The sequence below is a fragment of the Rhea pennata genome, chromosome Z (genome assembly GCF_028389875.1).
Source record: "Rhea pennata isolate bPtePen1 chromosome Z, bPtePen1.pri, whole genome shotgun sequence".
Classification (NCBI taxonomy): domain Eukaryota; kingdom Metazoa; phylum Chordata; class Aves; order Rheiformes; family Rheidae; genus Rhea; species Rhea pennata.
Genome location: NC_084702.1, coordinates 5,296,644 through 5,318,638, shown reverse-complemented (window position 1 = coordinate 5,318,638; position 21,995 = coordinate 5,296,644). Strand labels below are relative to the sequence as shown.

Genomic DNA, 21,995 nt, shown 5'->3' with positions numbered 1-21,995 from the left:
TATTATTAACATAATGTTCTTATATCCATCATAAAAATCTAATGAATGGTAAATATACTGTGAAGGATAAAAAATTTAGGTGAATGTTACCTACGGAGCTCCTTGATTGAATAACTGCTTAAGTTACTCCTTCCTAAGTCTCACTGATCTATACATTTATTGCCATCTTGCCTGCTGCTGTAGGATTTGCAGTTGGATTACCCGGGGTAGTCTAAGTGGTCCAGACCCACACTGCTGACTACTGTTTTCATCATTTCTTTCTGTTTAGCTCTTATATCAATGTAAGCAGAGTAAGGACTATAGCCTTTTTCTAGCTATGCTCAGCTTTCAAGCAAATATGCCTTCACCGGCAGCAAGATAAGTAACTTCTCGTTAGCAAGTTCTTCATTGGCCATCTGATTTTTGCAAGCTGCACTGAACAAGCAATAGCTGTGATAAGATGTGAATTGCTCTTGTACAGCCTACTCTTTGTGCTGAGGGAATGTCATTGGCTTTAGACTCTTGGAAGCTGTTTTTGGGTGGAGGTGTTATCTGCTACACCTGAAGAGCAGTGTGGAGGCTTCTCAAATGGTGGTAGTGAGCCTTGGGTCTCAAGGGATGAGCAGAATGAAGATGGTTAGAACTTTTGTGATGTCTTTTCATTGCTTGGAAGATTCTTGGATCAGATCCTTTGCTCGAACTCTGTTGATGTTCCTTGGTCTTGTTTTATGGGGGGCTGCTGCAGCTTTGGCTTTTGGTGGAGCTTTTGTGATCCTCATGTACAAGAACTACAAATGTTTCCTTCAGGAGTCTTTTTTGCCTCTTCCAGGCTGGCTGGCTATTGCAGCTGCATTTGTCCTGCTACCCACTGGTATTTTGGCTATTTCTATTTCTGCTAAGAGTTCCCGCTATCGGCAAGGTGTGCTCATGTACTTGCTGCTAATACTTCTCTGTCTAGAAACATCTTCAGCTCTTCTGGCACAGATTTACTCTACTAGGGTGGCTTCTGAGCTGAAAAGCACTATGGGTCACCTCTTCTATCAGTACAATGGGCCATATTCTGAGAATCCTCTCAGTAGAGCTGTGGATAAAATCCAGAGGAAGCTGCAGTGTTGTGGGATCCAAAACTACACAGACTGGTTAACAGCAGCAACTGTTTCTTGGCACCTTCCAACTGAGAAAGCATGCGTCCCTGAAAGCTGTTGTAAGGCGACATATTCTCATTGTAGGGGTGACTTATGTCAACTGGAGCAACTTTTTCAGGAAGGCTGTTTAAGGAAGCTGGAAGACCAATTGCGTTTTGTTATGCTCTATATATTTTGGTGCTGTGCCGTGCTAAGTGTCTTGGAGATGTTGGCTGGTTTCAGCAATGGCATCCTCATGAGGCATCAGCCCTTCCAAGACCTCCGAATTCTGGACTCTGCTACCTTCTCATAGGCCTTCACATGCTGGTGACATTGCTGACTTCATTTTGGGTTTGTTTGGTTCTGTATCAATTACAATTGTATTAAAACAAAACTTTTCTTTTCAAAATATATTTGCACATAAACCAAACTCTTCAACCACTGTTATTTTTATTTTCTTTAATATTAGAATAATAGATTGTTCTTCCATTTCTTGTTCCATAATCAGCCTACAAAAAGTCTTACTGCTGAGGGTCTGAACAGTCAGGAGAGGGTGTTTAATATAAACAAATATAAAACCTCTGAGGGGAATAAGAAAGTGGTAAGTACTCTTGCTTTCAGTCAAGGCAAGCCCTTTATAGTGCAAGGCCATTGTCAAAACTCTTGAGATACATCTTAACTTTATTAGAATCAAGGAGAATAATTAAAGAACAGACTCTTTATGTTCAAACTTCTACTGTTTAGTCTCTTAATGTTTTTGTAAGAAGCCATTCAGAATCCCCTTCAAACATTATTTTTCAAATTAAATTTACTTTGCAGTATTTGCTATTAGTCCCACCAAATATGCACACTCTCTCTCTGGGTATAGACATATACACATATACATATTGGAATATATTATGAACTTAGCAATGGTAACCTAGTAAATGAAGTATTTAAAAATACATATTTTTTAAAATGGTAAAAAATACTCCCTTAATGATGAAGATATGGTTAATAGCAACAAAGTAACAAGATGATGTACAGTGGGAGGTATAGTTATCTCATTAGGTGAACAGCAGGTGAATTTACATATTCCCATGGAATAAGGACTGTAACTTTCTGTGGCAAAACAGTCAGTCCTCCTTTTCTGAAAAATTGGTTATGCTTTCTTGAATGACAGGAGCAACATGCTGTTTTTCCCTAAGGTATGCAGGCAGCTAACTAGGCCCTGGCCTGCAGTTTGCTTAAATGAAAAAAAACATGAGAAACTACTGGCCATGTCACAATAATTGCTCAACTTAAGAGAAAGCAAAGTGAGAAGCTAACAAAAATTACAAATAGTGTCACGAGATGTGGCTGAATTTCACAGTTAACTAAGAGGGAGCTACGCGAAAGACAGTAACCTTCACAGAGGGAGTACTACAGTCTTTAGGGGAGTAGAGCCATGCAGCGCTGAATAACTTGATAACACTGAGATAACTAGCTAACAGTACAAGAAAGATCAAAGTTGCGTATGGATTTGGCAAAACTGGGACCAACAGTCAGAAAACAATTAAGTACCCATGTTCCATTTGGAAAGACACAAAGGTCCCCCCTGAAAGGGAGAGATGAAGGTAGACAGGGCAGTGCAAGCACAGGAAAAGGGAGAGATGGGAAGAGGGGAATAAAAGGGGCAGCTTACCAGTCAAGATGCCTGTCCAGCTGCGACCTGTGCCTGATTGTTGCAGGCTATCCTCTTACTAAATCCCATTTGTGAGAGTTTTCCAGGGATCTCAATCACTTCTGTGTGCCAAAAGGGCTAAGTTCCAGCAAACAGCAAAGGCGCTATGTTCATAGCAGGCTATAGGTCTTTTGCTAGCAATGGGAGATACTGGTTAGCGCATGCATGAGACGGAATTACTATGGCTATGGAAGGTTTGTTTATAGCAGAGTAAGTAAATATACCAAAAGATTTATTCTCCCTTTGTACTTGTGTTGTCTTATGCAAATTGATGCTAAGCTTTTATTTCTGAATAGGGATAACTTTTTACAAAAAGGATTAACAGTTTCTGAAATTTAAATGGTACTCATTTTGAGCAATAGCAGTGCACTTCTATGTTATATGATACTTAAACACTTGGATACCACTGCAAGGTATGTATTACATCCTTCTTTCTAAAGGGATCTCCAGTCATTTTTTCATATTCTGTATAAGCAAGTAACTATGAGGAAATGCAGCAGCTGATTTACACTCAACATTTTTAGAAACTGTGTTGCTCTGTGTCTGAAGGAGAGAAATTGATGAACAGAGCAAAGCCTGAGAAGATACCCTATAATTACTATTCTGTAGAGCACACTGAAAGACTGATGGAGAGTTCACTAGGATGTCTTATTAGAAGACAGGCAAAATATATCATTGCAGATCTTTAGCAATCTTTTTCCAGAAAATCTCCCTGGGATGGAACTTCTACAGTTGACAGAGAGCTGGCTGCAGTGTTACAATCTGGCCATTTTGAATACAGCTGCTGCTTTCTAACTCTTTCACCATTCCAGACAGAACGCACGTTGAAATTTTACTGTTTTTCCCACTCCCCACTCCAGTGCTCCTTCTCCAACCCCCTTATCTGCCCTCCCCTCTGGGTTCCCCATCTACTATCTCCCCCTTGCCCTTCCATCTCCCTTTCTTCCTCCTCCTCCCTCTCCTTTCCGCTTCCTTTCTCTCACTCTTCCACTTCCCCATTCCTCTCTTTCTCTCCCCTTATTCTTTTACTCTCTCTTCCCTCTTCCTCTTGCCCCCTCTCTCTCCTTCTTCTCTCTCTTTTCTACCCTCTTCCTGTCTTTCTCCATGTCTCTTTCTATCCTTTCTCATCTCCTTCTGTCTTTTTAGATCATTTGTTTCCCTAGTAGATGCTGTTTTCAGTTGTTTCCTTATTCTGATGATGACTCTTTATGTGAGAAAGCAATTGGAATGCATTGAGCTCTGCCTAGTGATGGATGAAAAGTGAAATAAGAGCTTATCGGTAAAGACTGAAGAGCAGATTAACATGGGGGCCACTGTGCGTGTCTACTACAGGCCACCTGACAAGGAAGAGGAAGTCGAGGCCTTCTACAGACAGCTGGAAGTAGCCTCACATTCACAGGCCCTGGTTCTCACTGGGGGACTTCAGCCACCCTGACATCTGCTGGAAGGACAACCCAACAAGGCACAGACAGCCCAGGACGCTCCTGCAGAGCATCGATAATAATTTTTTGACACAGGTGGTGGAGCAACCAGTAAGGAGTGGTGTCCTACTTGACCTTATCCTTACCAACAAAGAGGGACTGGTTAGAGAGGTGAAGGCTGTCGGCAGCCTTGGTTGCAGTGACCACAAGATGGTGGAGTTCAGGATCCTGCACAGCGGAAGCAAGGCAATAAGCAGGATCGCAACCCTGGAGTTCAGGAGAGCAGACTTCGGGCTCTTCAGAGATCTACTTGGAGAAATCTCATGGGTTAAAGCCCTAGAAGGGGGCAGAGGGTGGGAGAGCGTCCAGGAGACCCGGCAAGTATTCAAGCATCCCTTCCTCCAAGCTCAAGAGCTGCATCCCAAGCAGCAAGAAGTCCAGCAAAGGGGGCAGGAGACCGGCCTGGATAAGCAAGGAACTCCTGGCAACACTCAAACAGAAGAAGAAAGTACACAGACTGTGGAAGAGGGGACAGGCCACTTGGGAGGATTATAAGAATGTAGTCAGAGTATGCAGAAATGCAACAAGGAAGGCTAAGGCCCATCTGGATTTAAAAGTGGCAGAGATGTCAAGGACAAAAAGAAGGGCTGCTTCAAATACATTGGTAGCAAGAGGAAGACTAGAAAAAATGTGGACCCACTCCTGAATGGGGTGAGGGCTCTGGTGATGAAGGCTACAGAGAGGGCAGAGTTGCTGAATGCCTTCTTTCCATCAGTCTTCACTGCTAAGGGCAGCCGACAGGAATCCCAGAGCCTGGAGATGAGAAAGAAAGTCTGGAGTAAGGAAGACTTTCCTTTAGTCAAGGAGGAATGAGTTAGAGGTCTGCTGGGCAAATCTGACATTCACAAATCCATGGGCCCTGATGGGATGCACCCACAAGTACTGAGGGAGCTGGTGGATGTTGTTGATAGGCCACTCTCCATCATCTTTGAAAGGTGGAGAACTGGAGAGGTGCCTGAGGATTGAAAGACAGCCAGTGTCACTCCAGTCTTCACGAAGGGCAAGAAGGAGGACCGAGGAAACTCCAGGCTGGTCAGCCTCACCTTCATCTCTGGAAAGGTGATGGAACAGTTCCTTCTGGATGTCATCTCCAAGCATATGAAAGACAAGATGGTGATCAGGAGTAGTCAGCATGGATTCACCAAGGGGAAATCATGCTTAATCTATCTGACAGCTTTCTCTGACAGAATGACTGGCTAGGTAACTGAGGGGAGAGCAGTGGACATTGTATGCCTTCACTTCAGCAAGGCTTTTGACACTGTCTCCTCATACATCCTCCTAGGCAAGCTCAGGAAGTGTGGGTTAGACAAGTAGACAGTGAGGTGGATTGAGAACTGGCTGAATGGCAGAGCTCAGAGGATTGTCATCAGCAGCACAAAGTCTAGTTGGAAGCTGGCAGAGTTCTCTAGGGCTCAGTACTGGGGCCAGTCCTTTTCTGTTTATTCATCAGTGACCTGCACAAAGGGACAGAGTGCATCCTCAGCACGTTTGCTGATGATACCAAGCTGGGAGGAGTGGCTCATACACCAGAGGGCTGTGCTGCCATTCAGAGAGACCTGGACAGGCTAGAGGGCTGGGTGCAGAGGAACCTCCTGAGGTTGAACAAGGGCAAGGTCCTGCACCCGGGGAAGAATATCCTCATGCAGTAGTGCAGGCTGGCAGCTGACCTTCTGGAGAGCAGCTCTGCAGGGAAGGACCTGGGAGTTCTGGTGGATGACAAGTTGACCATGAGCCAGCAATGTGCCCTTGTGGCTAAGAAGGGCAATGGTATACCCTGGGGTGCGTTGCCAGCAGGTCAAGCAAGGTGATCCTGCCCCTCTCCTCCGCCCTAGGGAGGCCTCATGTCGAGTACTGTGTCCAGTTGTGGGCTCCCCAGGACAAGAGAGACATGGAGCTACTGGAGAGAGTCCAGTGTAGGGCTATGAAGATGATTAGAGGACTGGAGCATCTGCCCGCTGAGGAACACCTGTGAGAGCTGGGCCTGTTTTGGCTGGTGAATACAGAGAGGGTATCTGATCAATGTCTACAAATATATGAAGGAAGAGTGTCAAGGGGATGGGGCGACTGTTCTCAGTGTGTCAAGAAATAGGACAAGAGGCAAAGGGCACAAACCAGAAGACAGGAATTTCTGCCTGAATATGAGAAGGAGTTTCTTTCCTGTGAGTGTGACAGAGCATTGGAATAGGTTTCCCAGGCAGGTTGTGGAGTCTCCTTCTCTGGAGATATTCAAAACTCGCCTGGATGCAATCCTGTCTAACGTGCCTGAGCAGGGAGGTTGGACTAGATGCTCTCTAGAGGTCCATTCCTACCTCAACCATTCTGTGTGATTGTGTGTGTGTGTAACTTGTTTTAACTCTAACTGAGCAGTAAATAAGCCAGATGATTGTTGAAATGTGAGATGTCCCTCATCAAGTTTTTTTTTTTCTTTTCACTTTATGAAATGTGTGTTCAGGAATGGAAATTAAATTCTTAGCATCACTTATACAAAGTAGAAAGCACTGGGCATTGTTGAAATATTAGTGAAGTCTCATGTTCTGCCTTACCTCCTATAGACTTTGTTAAATTACTTAAAGCTATTCTTTATTTTAATTAAACAGAAATCATGAGTCTGGTGTCCTGGTAATGTTCTATACTTGTACAGTGAAACAGAAGGTCACAGTATCTTTATAGTTTTCTTAGAAATTGTGTTGGCTGAGTGCCACCAGCTAGAAAATATTCTGTGTAAAAGCTAATCTTTTTCTTTTTTCCTTTTCTTTCCTGTTTGTTTTCTTTCTCTCCTGTTGGTTTTCTTTCCCCTCTGTTTTGCTAAAGTATTATCTACAGAGCAACACCAGTAGTGAAGGCGATCATTAATATCTGGCAGCTGCTACTGTAAACACTGGGAAGAAATCTCATTGTGCGTGATTGTCTATTGAGACCATGGCTCTTTCAAAGTAATGGAATATTTTCTAAACACTTCTGAGAGGCAACAAGGTGCCAAAGTTTAGCTGATGTCTGAAGCACTGAAGAAGAAAGGCTTGGTGCCACCTGTTACTAATACTTTCAGGTGCCAGAAATCAGATTCCTACTTTTTCTATTCTTTTCTTAAAAAGAAAATAATCATAACTTTAAGAACATGAATATTTTGATATTGCTTTCTATATTCTGTAAATCACTGTGGAAACATAACCCTATTTTCCATCAAGATCTGTTAGTTTTATTGAAAAACTCAGTTTTGGAGCTTTCGGAATCAACTGACTCATTTTTGGTATGATGCACCACAGAAGTTTGTTTTGTTGTAAGGAGTGATGTCATCTATTTTTTTTGCTGAAGAAAAGATAAATAACTTAAGAGGAAGTACCCTAAACTGACCTAAACTAAACCTGCACCTAAACTGATCGCTCTAAAAGCAGCTGTGCATGTGATTCACTTGATTCTGTCAGGACAACTCACACTGGTAAAGTTACCGAGAAACACACATTTTTTTCAGTTCCACATCTTAAAATTGAACAAAATGGTTTCCTTTGTCTGACACAGAATTTATATGAAACTGGCTTTAAATCTAAATGGGGATACTGGAACAGGAGAAGCTGGCCCTACATGCTAGACAAATCAACACAGGATACATCCACACTACTACTAGAGCTAAGTTAGCAGTAGGTTTTTGAGAAATTATGCTACTGATCTGGAAAAGAAAGATTAATGTTGTGTTTAAAGCATGAGAGATGAAAATAGGACATTGTAGCTGTGGAGAAAATCCAGGAAAGATAGGAAATCATTAAATCAATCCAGTCATGTATTCCTTTGGATTTTTGTCATTCTTCTATTCTGTATGTATTTGTAGAGAAAACCTCTTACAAAACTAAGTGTGTGTGCTTCAGAAAGAGAGAATATCTGAATATTTAATATGTGATTTATATGTGTAGGTATATACACTTACACGGAGATTGTACTCCACTATTATTGTGGATGGCTGCTCAGCCTGTAGCCCTACACAAATAATTATAAAAGAACTCTGAAGTGTCTTTGTCTTGCACAGACTTGGACTCGATGAAAAAGTTGAAACTGGCCACTGCATGAGAGTTCTATGATTCTTTTCCAAAATGTGTTTTTCTAATTAAAGAGGCTTCAAATGGTAGCTGTAGATCATTGAAAATGCCAAAAAGATTATCATACAGGAAACTCCTTTGTCTCTTAATCCTTTGAATTATATCAACATGTATTTCTTCTGCAAACAATTCAACAGCACATCTTTTTTATTAGGCTTGAAACTGTTAATTTCTTAACCATGATGTATGTGATAAGAAGATTAGAGAGAATTCAGCTTTGTTTGTGAGTTAAAAGTATGAGGTTCTGAATTAATAAAACAAATTTTGAAGCCTGGTTGATTTTTGAGTTTAAAAAAAGAAGAAAATAATCACAATTTGAAAAAATCTTTTTAAAGAGTAAGGAACTCTCGGCTAACTATTCAAACACCACAAAATTTTAATTCAGCTCTCCAGACCTTTTCCTGTGCAGTCATCTTTTAAAATTCATTGTGTAAATGTTAACAGGCACTAGAAGTTTAAACTTTCATCACAGAAAGAGTCTGAGATTGCTATTAACTAGATCCGCAAGCATATCATCACTAATTTCTGGCTAGAAGGAGTGAATTTAGGAATTGTGTATATTGAGAAGCTGTGCTGTGAGAAGTAGTAGCTATTTTAAAACACTTCTGTTCTGGGGGAGTTTCCCATGTATCTCCTTTGGACTAAGTCTGTCCCCTTGGAAAGTTGTTTCAGAGTGTTTGGGTAAGGGTGTCTGCAAATACACAGAGCAGTTCCTCGGCTTCTCTGATATTAGCAGAGCTGTGGTAGTCTGTACTAGATGAGACTGACCTTGAATCTTAGATGGCCTTTGGTGAGGAGATAAACAGGATTTTCTTGTTAGTACGTGCTTATATAACATACTCCTTTTACAACAGAGCAATATTGTTCCAGGGTGTTAGCCTGGAAAAGCCACGTGCAAATTGAGCTAGGCCAAGTAGCAGCCAGTCATTCAAAAGCATAGCAGTAATGAAAATCTGGCCTTTGGGGCCTCCTTTGCAAAAATCTGGCATTGAATTTCAGACTTTTTCATAAATGCTCCTGACAGCCTACCTGCCTCCTCAGATCCCTTGGGCTCTGTTGTACTTCTAAGAGATTTTCAATGTCCATTAAGCTGAAGGTGGTCTGAGGGCAGTGATGTATTTCCGAAGGAAGTTTAGTAGCACAGTCATGCTGATCTTGGCAAGTGCTTAGCTGACTTAAACAGATGTAGTTTTCTTCCTGTTTCTTCCAAGGTGTTCAAAAGAGATATGTAAGTACTTCCCTGTCTATCCTGAGAGAAATGGAGAAAGCCATTGTTTTATCTGCATTGATTTCACAGAAAACAGAAGAATCTGGAATTTCTATAGCTTAGATTACTAACTCAAACAATTATTTTGAAAAATTCTGACTAGAATTTTAGGCTAAATTCTTTTCCTACTCAGTGGAATTAAACTTGGTAATAAAGAAGCTAAGACAAGAAATGAAATTCAACTCCTAAATCTCACAATACCTTTCTGGAAGATGACAAAAAGCAGCCTGTTTTGTGATATAAGAAGAGCAGAGAATAAACAGTTGAGCTACCTATTCAGTTATGCCATATGACTGAAATTCATTATTAAATGTTATAAAGTGAAATTAAATTATAGTAAGTAAGTGATTAGATTATGTAAAACAAGTTTTTAAACTGGATAATGTGATGACCTTTCATTTACTACATTAAGTTAAAAATACTGGCTATTAGTGCTGTTATTAAATTTGTGGAAATGCTTGTAACAGTATACCAATTAAAACACTGTAAGAGAAGCAAAGCCTTTTCATATTTGTCTTCTAATGTCAGCTATTGGACAATGCTGCTATTTCTTTCAAAGCTGAAACTGTAACTTGCTAAACATTATTTGTTTTTGTAGGTCAAAACTTGTAAATATTGCTTGTAAACACTACTTGTAGGGAGTTAAAAACCATGAAATAAAGAATATGATTCACAATTAACTAAGTGAGGAAAAGAGAAAGGGAAGAATTAGATATTAAAATTGCAAGCTTATAGGAAAGATACTAGCATATTTCTAAAATACAAAGCCTGTTTTGAAGCCTATTTTTTTTTCATATTCATATTGGATTAAGAAAATTATTTATTTTCTTCTTTCCTCTTCAGATTTCCTCCCCACTGTACCCCGCCTCTCATATTGTAGAATTGAGTAGAAGGTAATGAAAAATATTAGAAGTAGGATCATCATAGAATATTTCTCTAAAGAGTCAAACACTGTATTTTCATCATTGTATCCATTTGGTTCAATGCCACTCTGGTCTTTAACAATGTTATTAGTACATAGTCATTTTTAATTCTGTGCCTAGATTTCAGGAAACAAAGAATATTTGTGATTTATTGGCAGTACTGCATGTTCCTCCAGACCAGCTGCTAGCTTCAGTAAACAGGTGAAGATACATGGCTTCTGATGTCACGGAATATATGAATAGTTGCTTAAACTGATGCCAGCAAAATGAAAGACTTGCTTCTATTTGATTATGTGTATTATTCTGGGAGGAGCAGAAAGGAATTTTGTACATTTTTTCATTAAATTGGACTTTTCATCCTATATTAGGCAAAACTCTAGGGAAACAACCTTTCCCCACCCTTAATTAATCCATTAAGTGAACATGAGGATGACTAGACAGATGGGGTATACTTTGAGTGCAGAAAAATTGTCATCATCTCTCTTTAATTAGTGTTGTAGGATGGTTCTCTTCAGATATAAGTAGATATGACAAAGATGTGTTTCACATATTCAAGAGGGTAATTAAACTGCCACATGCTCAAACAATATACATACAGACCTAATTAAAAATTTGAATCTCTGAAAACAATGATGGATGAGCTTATATGCACATATATATTAGAAGAGCAATGAGAAGGGAGGGCTGTGAAATGAATTATTTCAGTTCTTGGCTGTGCGGCAAAAAAGAGGAAGAAACTATTAAATATAAAATGAAGGAAAGTTTTAAGGAGGAATGGAGGACACATGAAGACAAATATATGCTATGCAGTTTTTAATAATACTTCGACTATGAAGACAGAAGCAGGTAGGCAGGCTGTGCCAATCATCAAACTAACACATATCTCTCTGAACATTTATGTAGTATGGACTATACAAACTGCTTCTTCACCTCCAGAGCATAAGGCTGCTTACTGAGCTCACAGTGTAAGGACAGAAATGTATATTTCTGGAAATAAATTTTTACACGGAGCAGGGCCAGAAAAACAGGCAAACAAACAAAAGTAAAGTATTCTTTTTCCATAGCAGAGCTGAAAACTGATCTTGGTTTTCATCTGTTACTGCAGACAGCTCTTTAACCTAGCAATAAAAACCTATTTCATCATTTAAGAAAAAAAAAAAAAAAAAAAAAGATAATTTCTAACGAAAGAAGCAAACTTTTTGTTGACCAAGTCCTCTGTTTATATTGCTTTCTTCTGGAGAGGAGGACATGTTGCCTAGATGATTTTTCTTCTGGGTAGACTTACCTGCTGAACAAAATGGCCACTAAGGGCTCCCTAAACACGCAAACCAAGCAGCCTAACCAGAGCATCTTACAGAAGTGTAGAGGGCAACATGAAGATTTTAGTGTGCAGCCCCCTTTCTTCGAGGGTAACAGTCTGTCTTTGATAAAACTGAGGAAAAGGCTGCAGACACAGGGCTGCTAGCATGTGACTATGTTACAAATGTTTCTCTATTTCTCACAGAAGAGAAGGTGGAGCAGAGGGGCTGTCCTTATATGGGTGATCACAAGACGGTTCATATACAATTCCTTTGTATGCTCGTAAAGGAAGGAATTGAAACATCAGGGCTTGCATCTGCCATGCACAAAGGAAAAGGAATCTGCAAGGATTCCTGAAGGACTGTGCATGCTCTATGGACATCACTTTCCCTGTCTGCCAGTCTGTTAGCCATTGCAAGTTCCTCTCTAGCTAGGGACTCCTGCCTCCGTAGAAAAGACCTTGAAATTATTTTGGCACTCGGCTTCCATGCACTCTTTGCAAAATAGCTGTTCTGACTTGGAATCACAGCAAAACTCTATCTAATTGCACTGGAGTTGCATCAATATTCTATGTTACTATAACACTAGAAAGTCTTGAGATGAGCTTGATAGGCAAGAAAATTAAGGGAAAATGGGACTTATTTGAAGTATAGAATTTTCTCTCAAAATATTGCATATGTCTATTTGCAGGTAACAAAGATGAGAGAAAAATGTATTTAAATAAATTTTGGTGCTATTGGGATTCTGTTGCTTAAGGGAAAGATGGCATGTCAAGTTTGGGTCTAGTTATATTGTTCTCCCTATCCAGAAAGTCTGTTTAATAATCTCTCTCCACCTGTGCTAGTTATATGGAAAATGACATTGCTGTTGATACTTTCTATGGGTTATAGCAGGTAAAAAATGATTAAGTGTTTGACTGTCCATAGTTCACTTGATAATTACAATTTTTTAAAGTAAATTCTACTCACTAGCAGATGAATGATATTTTCAGTCAGATATTTGGTGTGTTGGCTTAGTAACTAATTCCTGGTGGAATGCTGTAGCTAACGGACAACTGGGCTGGTGCAGAATGATCAGGCAGTTTTTGTTCATGACCTTCTAATGCATTAGAAGACTGTGCCATCCAGAAGCAGTTTCCAGATTCATTTATCTTAATTTACTCTTTTTCAAATTAGCTATGTATTCACATATAGCACAACTGTATTGGTACTTTGCATATCTAAATCAAATATATATCCATATCCACTAAAGTCTGAGTTTATTTTTTTAAAAAATAAATAGTGTAAAAGCTCCTTGAGACCTGCATCAAATAGAAATTTTAATTCTAGACATTCAGCCATCAGACCTACCCTTTATTTTCTGTCACTTTCATTATGATTTATTCTTCTCTATACAAATAATCCCTGTACTGTACCTTAGGAGTTATTTCATTTTTTAAGAGATTCATTTTCTGACAATGGAAGCTCATGAAACAGTATATTGATAATTACAGCCAATGGAGCTGGTGATTATAAGGTAAATTATTATTGTGAATGTTGTTTTTCAATAGCTGAAGGTTTCCAGCTCTGATACTGTGGACGTTTTCTCTGAGCAGAAAGCATCTGTGCAAAGAGCCCTGAAATAGCTGTTAGACATGGGATTAACACTGTCCAGGACTTGCAGGTCTCATTGTGCTTAGCTCTGGGATTTGCAGCTGACTGCTTCTTTATAGCTGATATTTCATGAAAATTAATAATGATTTAGTTCAGGTTAAATGAATTCTTTGAAAGAGAAACTTTAGCTTTTATATGTAGGTATATAGGTATTTCTCTGTATGAGTAGGAGCCTATTTTCACTTTTCTTCACAGAAAAATGTTCAAGATGGAGTTGTCTGAGGACTCTTTCACCTTTTTATTTTCTAGTATTTGGCTCCATTCTAATAAGGCTGACTGGGGGAGTGTCCTGTTTTTTGGAAAAGTGTTCACATTTAGTTTGGAATATCTGGAAATCTCTCATTCAGATCTCTTCTGGTCATTCTCAATTGATGGTCATCTGTCATTTGAAATCCCTATTGCAGGTCCACATCTTGCTGGCAGCAGTGATAGTTCAGACGTCCTTTCAACTGTCATGAGAAACTAAGTTAATGATATCTGTCATGACAAGCTAATGTGTAGAAGAATTAGGCAGCCTCTCAGATACTTTGGACTGTATATTAGTCTTTGACTTGAGTAGAGGTGTCAGAAGAAAAGCCAGTGTGGTAACCAAGGCAACTGAATAATTTACGGTGAGCTACTGAGTGACCTTTCTAAAGAGACAAATCTTTCTAAGCCTGATACATGCATGAAGAAAATTAAAATATTTGAGCCTCAATAGTCATGAATGCATAGATAAATCATTTTTATTTAAATAATTTAAGATAATGCAGTACCTTTTAACTGATTTGGGATCAGTATCCAGAGTGGCTTCGCTGACAGATCAATGCAAGATGTGTCAAGGAGAAGTAAACAAACAGCAGCAACATCTACAACCATGAGTCTTCTCAGGTCTGAACCGAAGGCAGATGCACTTGCCAGAGGAAAGAAGGGAAGTTATCATAAGCTAGCTATCCACAGAGCTTAACTGTCCAGTGATCCTGAAGACAGTTTCGATGAAAAACATGGACTGGGAGAGATGGGATCCATCTCACTTAATGAGGTGCATGCATCTTGATAGAGAGCTGGTTAATATTCAAGGATTGCTTCCTTGAATAGGAAGCTCAGGTGTGGTGCATTCCATGAGCAGGAAGTTGAGAAAAGGGATCAAGAGTCATGAGCAAGAAGCTCCTGGCAAAACTCGAACAGAAGAAAGAAATTCACAGAAGATGGAAGCAGGGATAAACCACTTCGGAACATTATAGGAATGTTGTCCGAGTATGCAGACAGGTTCAAGGCGCGATTGGAATTGAATCTGACAAGGGATGTCAAGGGCAGCGAGAGGGGTTCTTTACATACATCAGTAGCAAAAGGAAGACTAGGAAAAACATGAACCTGCTGCTGAATGGGGTGTATGCCCTGATGAGGAATGATTCAGAGAAGAGAGAGATACTGAACACCTTCTTTGATTCAATCGATACCACTAAGGCCATGCCTTGCTTGAGGAGGCTTGGGCTTGGGATCATTTATGCAAATTGGACATCTATAAGTCCATGGGCCCTGATGAGATGCACCCATGAGTACTGAGGGACATCATTGCTAGGACACTCTCCATCTTCTTTGAAGGGTCATGGAGAACAGAAGAGAACTGGAAGAAAGCCACTGTCACTCCAGTCTTGATAAAGGGCAAGAAAGAGGACCCAGGCAACTATAGGCCAGTCAGCCTCACTTCCATCTCTGGAAAGGTGAGGCTGCTTCAGCTCATCCTGGAGGTCATCTCTAAGCATGTGGAGGAAAAGAAAGTGATCAGGAGTAGTCAGCATGGATTCAGCAAGGGGAACTCCTACTTAACCAATCTGATAGCCTTCTATGATGACATGACTGGCTGGGTAGATGAAGAGAGATCAGTGAATGTTGTTTACCTTGACTTCAGTAAGGCTTTCAACATTGTTTTCCATAACATCTTCCTAGGCAATCTCAGGAAGTGTGAGTTACACGAGTGGACAGTGAAGTGGATGGAGAACTAGCTGAATAGTAGAACTCAGAGGGTTATGCTCAGTGGCACAAAGTCTAGTTGGAGACCTGTAGCTAGCAGTGTTCCTTAATGGTCATCATGGGGTCCAGTCTTGTTCCATTTGTTCACCAAAGACCTGGATGAGGGGACAGAGTGCCTCCTCAGCAGGTTTGGTGGTGTGACAAAACTGGGAAGAGTGACTGATACTCCAGAGAGCTGTGCTGCCATTGAGAGGGACCTCAACAGGCTGAAAAGATGAGCAAAGAGGAACCTCATGAGGTTCAAAAATCCTTCTTCTCGGCTCAGCCCTTATGAGGCTGCATCTGGAGTACTGTGTCCAGTTCTGGACTCCACAGGCCAAGAGAGATATGGAGCTGTCGGGGCAAGTGCAGTGAAACTGCTCAGATGATGAAAGGATTGGAGCACATCTGTCATGAGGATATCTAAATATGCTGGGGAAACCACCAGAAGTCAGTCTGTGTGACCATTTTGCATCCATTACTTTTAAGCACTTCGATGTTATTTTTCAGATAATACTTCGCAAAATGTTTAAGAATTCATGTATTTTTTTTTTCAAAATTCATTTTCTGTACGTGAAGGAACATTTTCAAAACTGAAATCTGGTCTATTAAAAAAAATCCAGTGGTTTTGGTTTTATAGCTAGCCCTAATTTCCTCTTTTTTCTTTTTTTCTTTCTTTTCTTTTCTTTTCTCTTTTCTTTTCTTTTCTTTTCTTTTCTTTTCTTTTCTTTTCTTTTCTTTTTTCTTTTTTCTTTGTTCTTTCTCCTTTTCCTTTTCCTTTTTCTTCTTTTCCTTTTCCTTTTCCTTTTTCTTCTTTTCCTTTTCCTTTTCCTTTTTCTTCTTTTCCTTTTCCTTTTCCTTTTCCTTTTCCTTTTCCTTTTCCTTTTTCTTCTTTTCCTTTTCCTTTTCCTTTTCCTTTTCCTTTCTTCTTTTCCTTTTTCTTTTCCTTTTTCTTTTTCTTTCTTCTTTTCCTTTTCCTTTTTCTTTCTTCTTTTCCTTTTTCTTTTTCTTTTTCTTCTTTCCCTTTCCCTTTCCCTTTTTTCTCCTATGAGTTTGCAATTAGGTTTTACATCTTCTGTATTGGGAAAAGTATTTTCCCATTTCCGCAGAAAACTGAAAAATTCATGCAAGCTATGGAACAATGAAAATGAAATCTCCAGTTATTACAATGGTCTCTCAGTGTGGCCAATGATGCCCTTTCAAAGTCTCCTTGAAATCCTCAAGTCTTAGCTGGGTTACATAAGCAAATGATTCAGACTGCAGTATAGGGATCTAAGGAGCTGTGATATAGCATGGTAACACTGCGCATAAAAGAGTAAATTTGGTACAGTCCAGCTGAGCAAATAGAAGGGAGAGAGCAAAGTAGATTCATTCACACTGCTATAAGTTTGAATATTACAATAACTGGAGAGAGTGTATAGGCTGACTGAAAGAGAACACAATATGGTAAGGACTCCCTACCTCTCATCTGTGTCATTGAATTTTAGTATTGCTTAATTCCATGGAAACTAATACTGTCACTGCATTAGCAAGCAGCATAGTATTTCAAGAGAATCTAGTGTATGCATTTTCATGTTGGCAACTAAAAACTTTACAGAAAATTAGAATTTAAAATCTATAGGCATTAGGAAGCTGTAAACAACAGTCTGATTTGTATCTGTAATGCTAAATCACTTATTTTACAACTTGAGATTATACATATGGGAGAGAAGATTGTTTCAGGAGCTACTGTACTGCCTGTTGTGTGTGTGGCTATCCAAACGTGTATCTCAACTGTGTAGGTTATCAAATACATTTATAACATGATAGGAGTTGCACAGGAAAGCGTTAAACTCAGGATGGTGCAACTCATAGAAAAGAGATTTGCTCTGGGGTGTTCCTCAAGAGTTAATGAACCTTGTTAATGAAGTACACCACAGCTGGAGCCACCATATGGAGGGCTAGCCCCATACTAACATGGAAGAATGAGAAAAGTCATTATACCATGCAACCATGGCCTAACCATAAGGCTTTTGTATATTTCTAGCCTTGTTATTCTTTTAGTTTTGTTATACTTTTGGTTGCTAGATATTTTGGTGAAGTCTGATGTCTGCTATATGTGTAGAAGCACTTATCTCCAATAAACTCTTCTACTTGAGAAATGATGATCTTTCAAGTTCAGCATGACTAATCCTGGAATGTGAAAGACACCTAGACATCCCTCTACTGGAACATCATGAACACTTTGGTTGCTCATAGTGTTACCGGAAGAAAGACAGCTGTAGCTAAATTACAACTATTACAGCTGAATTACAGCTGTATTACAACAGTTATACACAGCTATATATGTATATGCACATACATATATTTAGCTATAATATACAGCTATTATTAGTAATACATAAAGACAGGATAATGAATAGTCTAGAATAAAACATGAAATGGTCAGAGCAGCTAAACAGCAGGCAGGTACTACAGCTGACCTCTGCTCTTGCAGCTATTGGTCATGATAACATTCCTGTGCTTTCTTTAGAGACAGTAAATAAATATTAATATTTTTTAAAGGGTGGCCTAAGTGGAAATATTGCTTTAACTGCATGCTGGGAAGAATAGGAAATCAGTGTTAGCACTAGTGACTGTTAAGATAGGTAGTGCTGCATCTTTGCACCAAGATTTTCAGTAGAATCTGGAAGATGTGAAGTGTACTGGAATCGCAGTTTAGCAGGACTAACATCTGGATTTAACATATCTATCAGACTGTTTCAGAGAAAAATAGTACTCAGCTGAAGAATACTTTTCTGGGGAAATAAAAACATAAAATTATTTTATGAATGTCTTTTATTTAAAAAAACATGCTTTTTGATTTTTTTCTTTGAGAGTTTCAAGGAACTTCAGAACAGCAGAAAACTTCAAGCTATTCCCCAGCACTTGGCATTAGGTCATGACAGCTCTATGCTTAACCATAAATTCCTTATAGTATGTTTCTATGTTCTCTAGGTAATTTTGTGTTACACATTGCTATTCTGCTCAATTTCTTTGTAGATTTCCTGTGTTAGTTTTTTTTAGTCTTACATAAATGTTTCTTATCAACCTGTGTTTGTAATTTCCTTATATATGTAGGCAAAAGGCCAACCCTGACCTATGGCTATGCAATCAAGAAAATTACACAAGAACATACAATCTCTTAGAATATATGAGGGAATAACATATATACATCTGGCCAGCCCCAACTACTGGCCACACTAAGAAAATAGCAACATGTGAAATAGGAGAAATGAAAAACATTTTTTCTGTAACAAAGAGAGTACTAGCATATTTGATTTGCTGACTAGGGTAGAAATAAGCAGGACAATTATATCGCAAGTATAGAACAAAATAAAATAATCAAAATCAGGTGCAGTGGGGAAAGAGTAAATAGAAATGGGCAGTTTGTCTGGTAGAGGCTAAGGGTGGTAAAAAGGAAGAACCTGTGAAGGGGAACAGGGGAATGGAAGAGGTACCAGGGCATGTTATCAGTTTCTACTGCTCTGCTTTATTCCTGCTGTTTCCACTATACTGACTTTCCTCTGTGGATGGGAGGGACCAGGTGCATTTCTAGCTGTTGATGACAAAATTCTTGGAGTTCTCCTCCTAAATGTAGTGAAAGCAGCTGCAGAAGATCTGGCAAGCAGTCAGTGACTGGCAGATTATGTGGCAGCAGCCCCAGAGTGTGCTCTCTGTACACTGACTGAATTTGCATCAAGGCCAGACATGCCTATTCCATTTTTTCTTCACAAATATTTGGCCCTTTCTTGCTTGCCTTGTGACTACAGCCTCATTTTAAGAAATGTTAGCAACACACCTAGCATAGGCATGCACGTGTATGGTAAGATAGGAATATAGTTGTAAACAGTGTGGTTGTAGGAGCTGCGTAAAGCTGTCAGAAAGAAAGTTTGCTTCAAAATAATCATGTCAAGGAGGAAGATGAGCACTAGCAGGTTAAACAGTAACCAGGGAATTAGAAAGAATTACTGCTTATGGAGCAAAGATGACTCAGCACAAAAAGCAGTATAAAAGAAGCAAGAGCAGTTATGTCAATGTGGAAAAGAGCAGAAGGCAGCAGAGATAGAATGAGTCTGGCACCACCAGCAGAGGCCCTGGGCATGCTGAGCACTGCTGGGTCAGATGGAGTAGACTCACCATGGGCTGCCGGCACCCTATTGCAGCTGTCAGCATGGCAGGCACTGAGGAGGGACTCTAGGGTGCATCTCTGAGATCAGGGCAGGAAACTACAGGACCAGTAGTACATTGCTATGCACAGCTGGGGAATCTCTTCACTCACCGTGGGCTGAACAAGTAGGAGCACCTGCACACCTGAAGCAAACTGTTAACCCATATGGCCTGTGAGGGGAAGCTAGCATACGTGCCTGTGTGTCTGTTTGCACATATAACTGTGTGTGTGTGTGTGTGCGCGCATGTGTTTGCACATATAACTCTCTCTCTTTCTGTGTGCATGTGTATGTTATTTGGGGGATTCACTATAAATGAGTTTTTAGAGGTTCGTAGTGTCTCCTGTCGTCTGATATTGATCCTGAATGTTCACTGTACATTCAATCTACTTTTTTTCTCTTTATACCATGCTGTTTATATAATGTCCTTACTGATTTCTTGACTCTATGGTCTTATTAATTCCTTCTTAATAAAAACATACCTAAAGCATTTACTTGAATTTCTTCTCCCTATTTCTTCAGATACCCAGTTACTGCTTTTTCCTGCTAACATTTCTGCTCATCCATATCCTTCTAATAGCTATGTGCCTAGAATCACATACTAAACTTTGAAGGTGATATTGCTTACAGAGGAGAGAAAATTTCCTCATTCAGCATCTTAATACTCCCCTGTGTAAAACACAGTATTTTATTAGCCTTTTAGATGCCTTCTTGCCTTGTAAACTACTTGACATCAGTTGCAATTAGTCTAGTCAATTTGAAAAAGATACCTTTCTGGCAGAACTTGAAAAAGCCGACTGAAATGTAGATCCTAAGTAATGACACCAAATCAGGCTACATAAAAGCTGCTGAGTACTGCTCTGTGTTGAAGATGCAGAGTTGGTCATCTTGCTGCATGTGAATTCTGTAAAGAGAGCAAACTGAGCCCATTTGAACTGATAGTATATATACCTTTATTGCAGATGAAAAGTAATTTCCTGAATTCTATTTCCTGCTAGAAACTTCTATCTCAAAAAATCCCAATTGATGTAACTCCTGTGTTTCTCTTTTGAGAGATGGATAGTTGTCACATAGGGAGTGAAGAGAGACCTGTGAACACTTTGTAGCCAAATGTATCAATAAGCAATCCAAAATGAAACCTATTACTTCAAATCTGTTCTCTTCACTCCACCTAACACTGATAAGATATCTTTTGATAAATGGAAGCTGTCTATTTATTTTACCTAGAGAAGACAGCAATAGTCCTTCAACCCCTCTCTCCCCTTCCTTTTTTTTTGTTTTTTGTTTTTTGTTTTTTGTTTTTTGTTTTTTGTTTTTTGTTTGGCTTGTAGAGGTACGTTGTGTTTTTACTGTTTTTGGTAAAGCTGAAGTGATGAGTGGAAAAGATTTGAATGCTCATGAGTTATGCTTGCATGCTTGCATGCAGCCAGCCAGGATGTTACTGTGGAAAGCCTATGGTGCATTTAACTGCAACATGGCTAAACGTGCCTAGTTCTTTTGTTTGATGGAGTGACTAGATGAGGGGAGATTTGATTCCATATGAAAGAAATTAGTGAGCTTCACAGTAAATACATTGGAAGTTTGTTTTAGATCCTTATGTCACCACTGAATCTGTACCTATCTGCTCCATTAATCAAAACAGAAATTCAGAAATGTTGATTTGTCTTGTGGACCACATTAAAAAGCTTCCAGAGTATGTGGATGTGGCATACTGTCTGTTAAGATACATATTATTTTACTGACTCCTTTCAGCCGTTACTCAAAGCAGAACTATGTTTATAGGGCCACTTATTTTCCACACAGGCGAATGATTTTTGTCTTGATGAACTTGAAATACATTGATGTGCCATATAAATCTTTGCTGATTTTATGTACACAGTATGTCACACAGATTGATATCCTACTGGTTCTTCTAAATGCAGTACAGTCTTCTACAAGAGGCTGACATGTGAAGGACCTCTTGGGGCCCTCTGATTGATATCTTGGCCCACCAGACAATCATTTAAGGCAGTTTTTGTAATGCAGTGTGTAGCTATTTTGATCAGGCAGCATTTCATGCTTCATGTGCTCTGAAATTAAGCATCTTTCTTACAGAACAAGGGGGAATGTTGCCAGCTCTGGCATCTTTTGTTCTCAATTTCTGAAGTATGGTATGTGACAAAGTCCAAGAAATGTGTGGAAGCTTACCTTGCTACTTTTTTTTTTTTTTTCCCTCTGTGATGGTTATAGGATTTTTCTGATCAAGGGGATAACACAGTTCCCATCTGACGACTCAGAAAAATGACAATTCCTATTATCAAA

The 21,995-nt window shown here is 39.5% G+C and overlaps 1 protein-coding gene across 1 annotated transcript; it reads left to right on the top strand.

The window, feature by feature from the left end:
• The first annotated feature begins 567 nt into the window (after positions 1-567).
• Positions 568-1,416, top strand: LOC134153467 (tetraspanin-3-like). Its single transcript, XM_062599687.1, has one exon. It carries the CDS (start codon positions 568-570, stop codon positions 1,414-1,416), a length of 849 nt encoding a protein of 282 aa, XP_062455671.1.
• Positions 1,417-21,995: the final 20,579 nt, after the last annotated feature.